Source organism: Rattus norvegicus, chromosome 2 (assembly GCF_021556685.1).
Source record: "Rattus norvegicus strain SHRSP/BbbUtx chromosome 2, alternate assembly SHRSP_T2T, whole genome shotgun sequence".
Classification (NCBI taxonomy): domain Eukaryota; kingdom Metazoa; phylum Chordata; class Mammalia; order Rodentia; family Muridae; genus Rattus; species Rattus norvegicus.
The window spans coordinates 37,510,505-37,523,666 of NC_141535.1; the positions used below are offsets into that span (position 1 = coordinate 37,510,505).

The 13,162-nt window shown below is 40.1% G+C and overlaps 1 protein-coding gene across 4 annotated transcripts in view; it reads right to left on the reverse strand.

The window, feature by feature from the left end:
* Cwc27 (CWC27 spliceosome associated cyclophilin) overlaps nucleotides 1–13,162 on the reverse strand; it is a 203,213-nt gene that overhangs the window by 21,108 nt on the left and 168,943 nt on the right. For all 4 annotated transcript variants that reach the window (NM_001013199.1, XM_087625985.1, XM_087625982.1 and 1 more), the window contains 2 exons: nucleotides 12,821–12,930; nucleotides 8,811–8,911 (listed from right to left, as the gene is read on the reverse strand). In NM_001013199.1, the coding sequence (NP_001013217.1) occupies nucleotides 8,811–8,911; nucleotides 12,821–12,930 (211 nt within the window). The remainder of the gene's footprint in view (nucleotides 1–8,810; nucleotides 8,912–12,820; nucleotides 12,931–13,162) is intronic.

The window sequence follows — 13,162 nt, forward strand, 5'->3', positions numbered from 1 at the left end:
GACTTTATGAAATTCGTAGGCAAATGGTTGGAACTGGAAAACATCATCCTGAGTGAGCTAACCCAATCACAGAAAGACATACATGGTATGCACTCATTGATAAGTGGCTATTAGCCCAAATGCTTGAATTACCCTAGATGCTTAGAGCAAATGAAACTCAAGACGGATGATCAAAATGTGAATGCTTCACTCCTTCTTTAAAAGGGGAACAAGAATACCCTTGGCAGGGAAGAGAGAGGCAAAGATTAAAACAGAGACTGAAGGAACACCCATTCAGAGTCTGCCCCACATGTGGCCCATACATATATAGCCACCCAATTAGACAAGATGGATGAAGCAAAGAAGTGCAGACCGACAGGAGCCGGATGTAGATCGCTCCTAAGAGACACAGCCAGAATACAGCAAATACAGAGGCGAATGCCAGCAGCAAACCACTGAACTGAGAATAGGACCCCCGTTGAAGGAATCAGAGAAAGAACTGGAAGAGCTTGAAGGGGCTCGAGACTCCATATGTACAACAATGCCAAGCAACCAGAGCTTCCAGGGACTAAGCCCCTACCCAAAGACTATACATGGACTGACCCCGGACTCTGACCTCATAGGTAGCAATGAATATCCTAGTAAGAGCACCAGTGGAAGGGGAAGCCCTGGGTCCTGCTAAGACTGAACCCCCAGTGAACTAGACTGGTGGGGGGAGGGCGGCAATGGGGGGAGGGTTGGGAGGGGAACACCCATAAGGAAGGGGAGGTGGGAGGGGGATGTTTGCCCGGATACCGGGAAAGGGAATAACACTTGAAATGTATATAAGAAATACTCAAGTTGATAAAAAAAAATATAGAAATAAACAACAATAACAAAAAAAATAATATCGGGGCCTGGGGGAAAAAAATAAAATCAGGCAGAAATATATAGGGAAATATTCTAATGTTTAAGACTCAACAAATATCACTCAGCATGTAAAGAAGTAAGCAAATCTCAGCTATTTGGAGAAGCATAGTCAATAGACACTAATAATGAAATGCTATTACACACTGGAACTACTTGACAAAGATTAAAGAAAAAATGCTTCAGGAAGTAAGGCTAAATACTCTTGGAATTTGCTGAAAAATAGGATGAGGATTTCAACATGTAAGAATAACTGAACCATACAGAATTCAAAGCAAAGACCCACTGGACGGGTCCAGTGTCAGGAAGGCTGTGACGGAGAAGAAGGCAGTGAGTGAGTTTGCAGAGAGCATCACAGAGCGTCCGCTTTGAACTGAGCCTAGGCACCTTCGGGAAAACACTGAATAAAGTCTAAAGCTCCACACTGGAAAGCCAATGGGGCCGAAGATTGATTAATAAACTATGGAATTCAAGTAAAACCATAGCAGATTTATTTTGTACTTAAGAGAAACTGATTCTAAAATTTACATAGAAAGGCAAAACTAGAATAGCCAAAGCGGCTCAGGAAGGGGAAGAGTGTCAAGGCTCCTATTGGCTGGTTACTACCTGTTTTCAAAAGCTGCCCTTAGTAAGGCAATGTGGCATTAGCACAAGCCTGTCAATCAGCAGAACAAGAGAGTCAGCACATCCACAGAGGACCAAGCACTGACAGCGGCCAGGGCAGAGAGGAAGGCAGGCTCTGAAACAATTATGTTGTAACATTCAAAGACCCAAAAGAAGAAAATAAGACTTAGCCTGAACCTCATATCTCACATAGTCTCTTACAAAACATGAACAATAGATCTGATTGTAAAAGAATAAAACAGTTAATGAAAATGTGGGAGAAAATTCTGAGCAAGTGGTCATATTTAAGACCATTCAAAGCACAATCCATCAAAGAAAAAGAAGTGTCAGATAATGTATGAACAGTGAGACATTGCTCATGAATGTAATAAATAAAAGGTAAAAAATTTAAAATTTAAAAGCGTGAGAGAAAAATAGATAATCTAATGCAATCATGTAGGGAACTCTGAAATCTCAGTAGCCAGTAACAACCTGAAAGAAATGCACAAAGGTCAGAAGGCAAGAACAGGACATATTAAAGGTGATTGCTCCCTTTCAAAATAGCAAGGGAAATAGCAGGTAGGTACCACACAGGAGTTCATACAGCACTACACACACATTTGTGCTTGCTGCACCTTGATCCCTGGGGTCTAGTGGGAACAATGTGACATAGATTCAAACACTCTTTTCCTTAGGAAAGTCTGCATCAAGTCTGAAAAAGTATCTGAAAACCTACTATATGCCAGGCACAGATAAATCACAAATTACACATCATTAAATACTATATAAGATCAGTTTGATTCCCTTTGCCTTACTTATGTATCCCAGAGAGTTGCTCAGTTAAAAACCCAGTCAAGACAACTCTAATGAAGCACTTAGAGTCAATAAGATGTGACTAAGTGACAGTCTTTTTTGAGAGGTCAGCCACAAATAAGTAATATGAAAAATGATAAAAAAAATTTATAAGTACTGTACAATATTTCCAATATCCAACACATTTAATTCATAAAGTACCATGCTGGAACTAGTTTGAGATCAAACTGATACCCAGGGAACAAAACTTCCAGGACCAATATATATCATAACCTCTGATAAATAGGGACCATGATGACCACATAATCAGAGAGCTGGAGTCCAGCAGTTCTCCATGTATGGTACGGGACTCCTGTGTCTACAAGGTCAAAGTCATCTGTATGAGCACTGAGACATTTATTTGTTGTTCTCATTCTTTCATGAGTATATAGTGACATCTTAAAATTACCTTTATTTATTTGTGTGTCTGTGTCCACATGTGTGTTACTTGTCCCAGGCATGTGGAAGTCAGAGGACATCTTGCAGGGGTTGGTTCTCTCTGACCATGTGGGTGCCAGTGACTGAACTCAGGTTGACAGGCTTGGTGGCAAACACCTTCCTTTACCTGCTGCTATTTTTCAGAGAGTACATGTTGTGAAAGATCACAGCATTATGGGTTGCACAAGAGACTCTACCTGCTCCTGACATGCTAGACTTAGAGATTTCAAAGTGTACGGCAATGCCATTCGTCATGAAAATGTTCTGTCTAGTAGTTATAATTAGAAGCACAACAATGACCAAGATAGCAAAATATCCCCAAGGGCACCCATATCTTAGCAGTCACCAACAGCTCCCTAATAGGACTTAAGGTCTCTTCAACAGGAAGAAAATCGTGCTTGGTACTGGAAACTTAGCCAACTCTCCAGGGTCAATGAAGTCATGGAAGTGAAAGAGAATCCTCACCATTTCGCTAAGCTACAATGATTCCTAACTGCACTCTATGTACTTATTGTTACACAGATTCAAAGAAACTTTTCTTTGCAACAGACAGAATGTGTATACACGCACGCACACACACGCGCGCGCGCACACACACACACACACACACACACACACACAACTGGTCCAATGCAGAGAACTGATTGTGGGTGCCAGCCACAGTGGACACATTACAACACAACTCCTGTACATAGGGCTCAGGGAACACCGTGAAAGAGGGGCTGGAAAGATAGTAGGAGTCAGAGGATCAGAAAATCTGCAATGACACCGTATCTCCTAGAAATGACAGAGAAACATCAACCATGATTTCTCAACAAGATTTGAACAATGACAGCACCAGTAGACATGCTAAGGGGTAAAGAAGAAATCTCATGGTTGACGGTTCCTCTAGACAAAAACTAGGCAGCTCAGGGATGCTGAGAAAAGGAGAGTTAGTCTTTCCCAAGGTGAGCCCTAAATGGTTAATCAATACCAAGTGGTCAGCCCTGAAATTATATACACACAACAACTCAGTAGGCTGTATTTATAGATTAATGCGTATACATGTAGTAATAACAATTAAAGAACAAAAGGCCATGAATTTCAGGGGAGTGAGAATGAGTCATGAGAGGGCCTGGAAATGGTATAACTGTATTTTAATAAAAAAACTTATTTATGTTAACATCATGGTTTTAAAGTATTAAGGACATTTAAGGCTTCTTTTAACTTCTAAAAAGGCAAACACTACTAGTAATATTCAAACCAAGTTCTCAGGCTTGTCAATAATTTTTAAAAATCTCAAGGGTCCAGAGACCAAAACTTAAGAGACGTGTGTCTAAGCTAACACTGAAGGGTAATGACTCCGCATGGCTAACGTGGGCTCTTGCTCCCCATGCCTAGAAATGGCCTGCCTGTAGGAAGTGAAGGCTTTAGTTCAGTGATGACTTACTGCCTCTACACCTTCATTTACTACATGACTGAACAACCCACAAAGGCAGTGTGCTGTGAAAATAGAACATGCTCAGAGCTTCACCAGGAGACAAGATGAAGTTATGTTCAGAAAAGGCATTTCACAATGCCATCGGACCAGGTGGGCCTAAAAGTCAATAATCATTTTTTTCAACATTTGCCTTATTAAAAACTCACTGTTTTGGATACTCAGACAACTGGTATTTATTACTTCTGTACTGCTAAGTCCAGAGGAAGGCTTTAAAACTTCTTCAAGTTAAATCAGGCTTGCAAAATTCCGATCTCTAGCAAAAACAAACTACAACTGATGGATAGAACTGATTTTTAATGCAAGCCAAGGTGTAGCAATAAAGTAGAGACAGAAGGAACCCAGACCCTAAAGTTCTAACATACAGAGCTATCCTAGGATAGTTTTTCAGAATCAAGGCTAGGACGATGCAGGGGTGAGGCTCCTGAGAGGAGGAGCCATGCTGAACCCTGTACAGCTTTATTAAAAACAGAAGCAAACCAGACCAGATGTGCATTTTCATTTTTTCAACACAAAAGAAAAACAATTTAAAAATGTTATTCTCTTTCACTAAGGCCAGCAAAGAAACAATTAATTTTTGAGATGTTAACTATGTTAAAGGCAAATCTGAAATGATATTTATTTCTGAGTATAAATTGGCATAACACTTGAAAATATTTAGCAGAGGCCTAACATGTATCTTCACTGACTAAGCAATTCTAGGCTTAAAAATGGAAAAAATGTGCAATAAAATAGATATATAGGTATTTCTTCGAGTATTGTTCAAAATGCCAAAACTTGAAAACTAGAAAGAATGTAAATATACAATATTTTGGTAAAGTAAGTCCATTTGTAACCACATGATGGAGTATCACACAATATAAAAATTTAAAATTATATAAAAATTTGACAAGCAGAAGTGGTCACTATATATTTCTAAAGAAATAAGATATAAAATTGAGATACAATTTTATTTATTTAAGACACGCATGTACAAACATTTCTGAAAGGGTTTAAATATATATATATATATGTATATGTATATATGTGTGTGTATAAAATGTTAATATACATTCCACAGACTATACATACACATTTATAGACTATACATATAAATTAGTCTGTATAGTATTTATCTTTGAGTTTGAGACTGCAGATGACTGGGGTATACCGCTTGCCTTATATAGTAGATATTCTCACTTCTGTAATAATCATGAAAGTACTGATTTGAGGTAGTCATGCATTGCTAGGATACTGAATTCTGAGGATGTGGAAATGCTGCATATGCTGAAGAGGAAGGCAGTGTAGAAGAGAGATGAAGAGCATGAGCCATCACATCAGTTATCACTAGCCACATCTTTGCAGTATAGCATTACGACAACCTCCAGTTTAACAATCTGGGAAGGCATTTTCAGGAAAACCCGAAAGCACTGACTGAATATCTTCAATAGTTCAGTCAGCTCCCACGGATTCAATATTGTTGTGGGACAAGGATGTGGCTTAAAAAAAGACCTGTCTCCACAGCCTTTTTAGCTAACCTTGTGTCAATCAAGCTTTATCTAACCAACCCAAACTGGCATATTGACTTCATCTGACTGCTGCCTCCTGCCATGTGTCTGTCATTTGATGAGACCATGCCTGAAGAAGGGCCTTACAGCAGTCAGCATGAGTCTGATGTGTGGGCGGAGAAATGCAGGACCAAAATGAACACTCCACCTGCTAAGCTTTAATCTGGTGCCACCACTGCCACCAAAAACTGGCAGTGATTCCAAACAAGGGAAAAATTCTATTGCAAGTGAGAAATTTCTATGCACTCGAGCTTCGTCTACCAATAACACATTTTAAGTGCCTTGCTAGACAGTGAAATCTGGTAGTAATTATCAAACACCATGCGTGCTGTTTACAATAGAATCAGATTTCTTTTCTTTCTTTTCCCCTCCCTCTCTCTCTCTCTCTCTCTCTCTCTCTTTCTTTCTTTTTTCTTTCCTTTTCTTCCCTTTCTTTTTCTTTCCTTTTCTTTCTTTTTTTGCATGAAAAACAGAACACTGCTGAATGGTACCCAAATGCCTGCTGTATACCATGCCAACACAGCAGCTCAGCCAAAAATGTGAACGGAATGGTTTGCCAAGTAAAAGAAAACATAACAAATTGGTAATGGTTTCTATCTTGACAGAAACTGAAAATGATCCCTCAATGTGTGGCCACTCATGTGGACACATAAAAATGTCTTAGAAGCAATCATTTTCCTCAGATAACAGACCCTGACATTGCCATGCAGCAAACTGGCTGACTTTCACGTCTCAAAAAAGTGGCAACCATGACCTACAAAACAGTCTGTGAACCATGTAATTTACGCATAACACATGGGCACATGCCCTACACTCATAAAGCTTGCTCTAGCTCGTCCTGAGTATGGGACCCCTTTCCAGGACAGAATACACTTTTACGAGACAGGATCTAAGTCCTCAGAGACTCAGTGAGGCTGAGTTGGCTGATTTATGGACAGACACAATGCAGTTCCATGGGATGCAGTATAAAGGGAAGGCTAACATCAGGACAGCATGCATTCTAGAGGGTTCTGCATGGTGCCTTCATCACTAAACATATCCTCACCAGGACGCTACTTACATGAATACCAAAACTGCCGTGGAGGTGCATGCATACGGTCTGACTCTCTCCTTCAATGCTGACACTGGAAGGAAACCCAAGCCCTCCTCCTGCTGATGCTGCTCTAACTTACTTTGTCTTCTCTCCTTTACCACATTTTTTTTCCTTCAGATGGAGAACCAGCCAACATCACAGACCACTGGTCCCCCCAAAACCCATACAAGAAAATGTTCTTATTTGTTTAACTTTCTAATAAGGAGACAAATGGAACACTGATTACATGGTCAAATCCTTTAAAAAATAAGAATGACCCATTTGAAAACACTTCGTTGGTATCTGAAGATAAAGAGAACCTCAAGGCTAGGAAATCCTGAGCCAAGGGGCTAGGGAGAACCTTAGGATGTTAACTGAACTTGCCAAGTTGAAAGTAAATCTGAATCCTGTGGGTTACGAGTTTCTGGTGAAACTTGTGGGTTTTGAATGTGATGGTGACTGTTCTGTTCAATAGAAAGTGCTTAGACGGCTTATAACAAAGGTTAGGAAAACTTATGGGCATCACGCTGCTCTTACAAAACATCCATCTTGGTGAGTTAAGTGTAAATGAATCAGAAACACATGGGTCCTATTTCCTCAAAAATGCATAGATTCAACAATAAGGGAACAAGGACTTGGTGAAATGTGGGGGTGTTAGCTGACCCCCAAATAAATAGTTGAAAGATATTTTGAGACATTGAAAGAATTCAAAATAAAACTAACCTTGCCGGGCTACATAAAAACAGAATGTTTTTCTATACGCTGTGCACTTGTCTCCAGGGGTTATGAACACTCATGGAGCCTGTGCTTTTGGCACAGAGCTGTGAGAGTAGCCAGCTTCTGCCTTCAAGCCACCTTGAATTTATGCACAAACACTATATAAGTTGTAAAAACTGATTATGAGAGATCAAGGATTTATAGAGACTAACATCGTAATCCAGATCCTGCAGACACTATAAATTAATATAAGTATACAGATATTTTTCAGGGTCCAGGTAGGTACACCTTGTTCCACGCAAGTCCTTCTCACGTGGCCCTGTTGGCTAATGTTGTGCACAGTTGCAGAGTCTTACTTGTTTAAAAGTTTTCTTACCAAGAGTTTTTTATGTCTTTTAAACTGTCTGTCTAGCTCTCTTCCCTCCACCCACTAGATTTGTGACTGCTGGACAAGTCTTGCTGACTGCTTTTCTAGAGAGCGGGAGTGTTGGACAGTTTTCAAATAGGGGGGATGGTGTTGGCAGGGAGCATGGGACCATGACTCTAGGTTGGGGTGATGGCACATGGGACAGCTGAGAGGCTCCGGAGGCTGAGTCATGTGTGTAGGGGTGCTGCACTGGTTTCAATGTGCTTCAGCCAGAGTGCTGTGGGAGGTGGAGGCAGTCAGGTATGGGGGCGCCTAATGGACTGCACCTGAAGTCAACTTGAGGACAGGGGTGTGATAAGAGAAAACACCGTTTGACTGTTTTTGGTTTTTGCTTGTACCTTCTTCCCCAGAATAAGATCAAGTTCTATGTACACGACATATACAGGTCTTTTCCTTAAAAGCTGAAAAGCATCTAAAGATAAAATAAAATTAATTATGCATGTGTTCCTAGGATTCGGGAGATAAACTTGAACAGGAAGTTGGTAGGAAATATATTACTAAAATAGATGACTAAATTCTAAAATGTTTGCGGGAAAGTGTAAAAATATATTGATTTATTACCTTTTAGGGTTGTATCCTGGCTGTTTAACACAAATCTTATCATATGTAGATATGATAAGAAAGCTTGATGAGAGCATCTATTTCATGTTGTAACTGTAATGAGTACAGGGAGAGAAGGCCCGGCAGTGTTAGCGTCAAGTCTGACACAGATGCTGCAACAGGAATGTTTCCACAGTGTCTTTACTCTGAGACACTTGCTCACAGTTAATACTAAGAAATCAAAGACCTTACCAGCCTTCGTCATCTTCAACTTCTGCTTCAGCACAGTTTTCAGGCATTTCGGTGATGGCTTGAGTGAGCTTAGATTTAAACTGGCTCAGCAGTGCCAGGGTCTGAAATGACAAGGAGATGTTAAATTGTTGATAACGATCATCCAAGGAGAGATGCTTGAATTTGGTAGAAAAGAAAATATGCTGATTGGATCTAAGACAAAGGTAACTGTTGCTTTTCCCTCTTTAAACTAATAAAACAGCCTTTCAGGATACACTGACATTAGCAAATCCTGACACTGTTCTGTTTGGATCTGCACTGGCCTATTTCCTTAGAAACATCCCAGTGTTCTCTATCCCAAGATGTAAATGTGCTCAGTAGCAGACATTCTAACTCTGTAAAATACATGCTCATTGATACATTTTTAGTGCTTATCAGACAGACGAGCCAGTCACCAGCATATGTGTAATCAAATACAAACACCAAGACTAAATGCTATTCATTAACTAATTTCCAAGTTAATGGATAAGTCCATCAATCTGTCCTGTGAGTCAAATGGAAGAACATTTGTAGAAAACTCTTTCAGTCTTAGAAACTGAAGTATGCACCCTCTCAGAGTCAGCAACTCTGACCTGGGAACACAGGCTAGAAAGTGGCTTGTGCAATATCACCTACATGGACTGTGAATGCTAACATGTTAAATGTCTATCAAAAGGAGCTTGATAAATTCGGTAAAAAGCAATAAATGCATTACTGAATGGTTGTCAGAAATTATAGAAATTTTTTTGAGGCATGTTTTTGAGGAAAAGAACACCTGGATTCTTAGTTGTCTCTTAGCCTCTGTGGGTAAGAAGCAACAAGTCATACCTTTGTGATTCACATCTGGTTTCAGTCCATTCTAGAATCTGAGAGAAAACATGGGCTAGCAATGAAGTTTTCTGCTCCGGGTACTGAAGAGCTCTTTCTCATGGAGGGATGGAGCACAGCCTACCCAAAACATCAAGGGCCTCTTACTGAGTCTGGTATTTTAGATTCAACTCTAACTTCCTCATTCTTCAAGGGATGTGTGAATGCTAGCCCAACATGTGAGTGACAGGGCTGGCGGACACGGGAGCTGCTTCAGCTCCATAATCAAGCTTGAGATCATTAAGATTACAGCTCATGAAAAATCTAAGTAGTATTTACAGTCTAGTTTGAGTTCAGTAAGGAAGAGGCGTCTAAACACTTTCATGAAACAAGGCAGCTAATGCTATCAAACAGTAGAGAAAAGTAATTACTAAAACCTCAACACCGGCCATCTGAGAGCTGCCTGTGTTAGGACCTAAATATTTTTAATCTGTTTTAGAGTAGATATTCTAGAATTAAGCCCTTCAACTAATGTTAACATATAGATCAGTCCTTGTTCTTCATTTAATGCGACTCAGTAAAACAAAACAAGACAAAAACAAAAGCCCATACACTATTAATTACAACTTTTATTGTACTTAACTTATAGTAAGAAAAAAGATTACTGTAGAGATTTTGGAAAGGACAGGAACAAATAGAAATAACTATTACAGAACAGCCAACATTAACAGTTTTGGTAACTGGCATTCAAGACTTAGTATATACATGCTTGCTTATATGCCATGCATGAATACCTCCTCATGTGAGTGTCCACATCTAACTAAGCTGAAGCTTAACAGCAGCCCTATCAATGTTTTAATAGTGATCTCTTGTATAATTGGAAATACATGATTTTAAAGACTTACTTTTAATTTTATTTGTGTGTATATCTGTGTATTCACACAGTATATGCTATCTGTATGTGGGTGCCCTCAAAGGCATGGGGTCTCCTTGAAGTTGGCATCACACACAGGTGTGAGTCACTCAGCATGGGACCGGGAACTGAACTCTGGCCCTCTCCAAGAGTAGTCTGTGCTCTTAACTGGCTGGGTCATCTCTCCAGTCTGGGCATATATTTTTGAGGAAATAAATAACAATAGAACAATAAAAACAAGGAACCAGTTTTTTTTTTTAAGTAGAATGAAAATGTAAAATTTCCTAGAAAATTACACTAGCTGTGGGTTTTTCCCCATGTTGGAGTGGGAGGGCAGTTCATTTTTAGGGTCAATTATCATGCTACTGCATTTGCTTAAAACCATTAAGAACAAATAAATATCTCCTTGTTCATTCCTAGCTTGTCTTATATTTAATCATAAGGTTTTTGTCTAGGTATAGCTTAAAGCAAAAGAAGACGCAGGTCAGAAAATATTACGTAAGATTTCTTGGAGTCCTTGTATGGTGAGATAGTACCATAGTGGAGACGTTTTTGGTTGACATTTGCGGGAGAATGACTTGGAAAGCTGGCCTTCATGAAAGGAATCAATGACCAAGGACTTCCAGCATGGTTCTTAGGTACAGTTAGACTGTTCTCACATGGGGAGTGATTCTGGGTGCCTGGCCTAAGCACCCTGGGCTCAAATATCTACAACCAAGAATCTTCTAATTGGCCCCTGCTTCCAGTCTACTCATCAGTGTCCAGCTGTTGGGCTAGATGGTCCCAGAGTGCAAATGACATCATGTCACTTCCTGCTGCAGACGATTCTTTACTGCATAGAATAACCTGGTTCAAATGAGCAGACTGCAGCTTACTTTTCTATCTTGGGTTTTCTGGCTGGGTTAGTTACACACAGCGTCTTTTCTCTTTGAACGAGGGTGAAGACTTCTCATATAGACTCCTCACATACTGATCCTTCTGCCTCAAGAAAAACTGCTTCTACTTCACCTGGGTATCTTCTGGTTCATCTGTAAAGCTCAGAAAGACCTTCCTCAATTCTATGCTCACGTGTAGGCATCTGCTGCACATTTACATAGTTCTCTAGGACCTATCCTTGTGAAAATGCTCACAGCTTTTTGATGGAATTACTTACTGAATTGGCTCCCTTCTCTGATAGTTCAGGGAAGTGAGAGATCTACCTACTTACTGGCCACTGAAAACAGAGATTGGGTTCTTAACAGTTATTTGCCTTGAGGCTGGGGGCTAGGAGGGTTACTATAAGTGTAAGTGTTATGAAGAAACTTTGTGACTACATTTATAAAACAGTTTGTAGTTAGAGTAATTTAATCAAATAAGCTTTGAGTTTTAATACGCTTTTATTTTACTTGATTTTTATATCTCTAAAATGGTATATGTTCATGTAAGGTAACACCAAAAATCTTAGTTTGAGAATTTCAGAATGCCCTCCCTTAAGACTTCAAAAACGTTATGTGTTATAAGTATTTGGTCTTCATGAATACATGTGCACACGTAGTACCAGGGGAGGTCAGATCTCTTGGATCCAGAGTTAGGCATGGCATGAGCCACAGTGTGGGTGCTGGGAACTGAACAAACACTGATCCCCTGAAAGGCAGCGAGTGCTCTAAACCACAGAGGCATCGTTCTAGCTCCAGCCATATGCCTTTTCAACACAAAGGCCAACTGAGATGTTTGTTTTCTCAAGTGCCACACATCACCAGGCAAACTGGCCAGCTAGTTCTATCTTTTCTCATTCTGTAAATATTTTCAAATTACGACTTTAGAAAATTGAGAAATTTTCTTGCAACAAATGGGGAAATTAGCAGAAATCAATTTACAGAGCAGCACCCTCGTCCCAGGCAACGTGCTATTTCATGTCCAGCATGTGAGAGACTCTGTCACATGCCATGTGACGGACTGGGATGGAAGACATCCTTATATTGTCTGTGAGCTGCTGCTGCTCCAAGCTTTATCATAGGAGGTACTTCTCCCTGAAATTTCTGAGAACTCAGGGCTTTATGAAGCTCTTGTACTTGATACGAACAGACCAATTGAAATTTCAAAGTTTCAAGGTTTTTCACATACACTCGTGTGGATCTTCATGAGTGGCTGAGGTCATTGCATTCTGCTCCTGCATTTCCCTTTTCAGAAGAAGCAGCTCCTTGGAATCATGTTCAGATTGGGCTCTACCTAGCAACACTGTGAGAGAATAGAAATAAGCATCCGACTCCATAGGACTTTGGCTTTGAGTTACCTGATCCTCTCGGGAAGTTCCCTTCTTGGGCTGTTGCTTCCTCAAAGCTTCATACTTCTGCTTTTCTCGCCTGTACTCTGCAACAGGGCCATCTGGGACAGCTTCTTCCTCTGCAGAACAGGAGGATGTAGTCAGGGGCAAGGTAGCAAAAAAGGCAAGGTGGGTTAATGTACACATTCAGGACACCAAACAGGGAGCCCAAACTACGGCTTGTTTTTTCCCATTAATTAAAACAAAACAAACCCAAAACACAATCAAGTGTGATCCACCAAACTCTACTATTTTCTCCGTTACAAAGTAATAGGCACTAAATTTGTTAGCCTTTGCACTTTTTTTCTATAT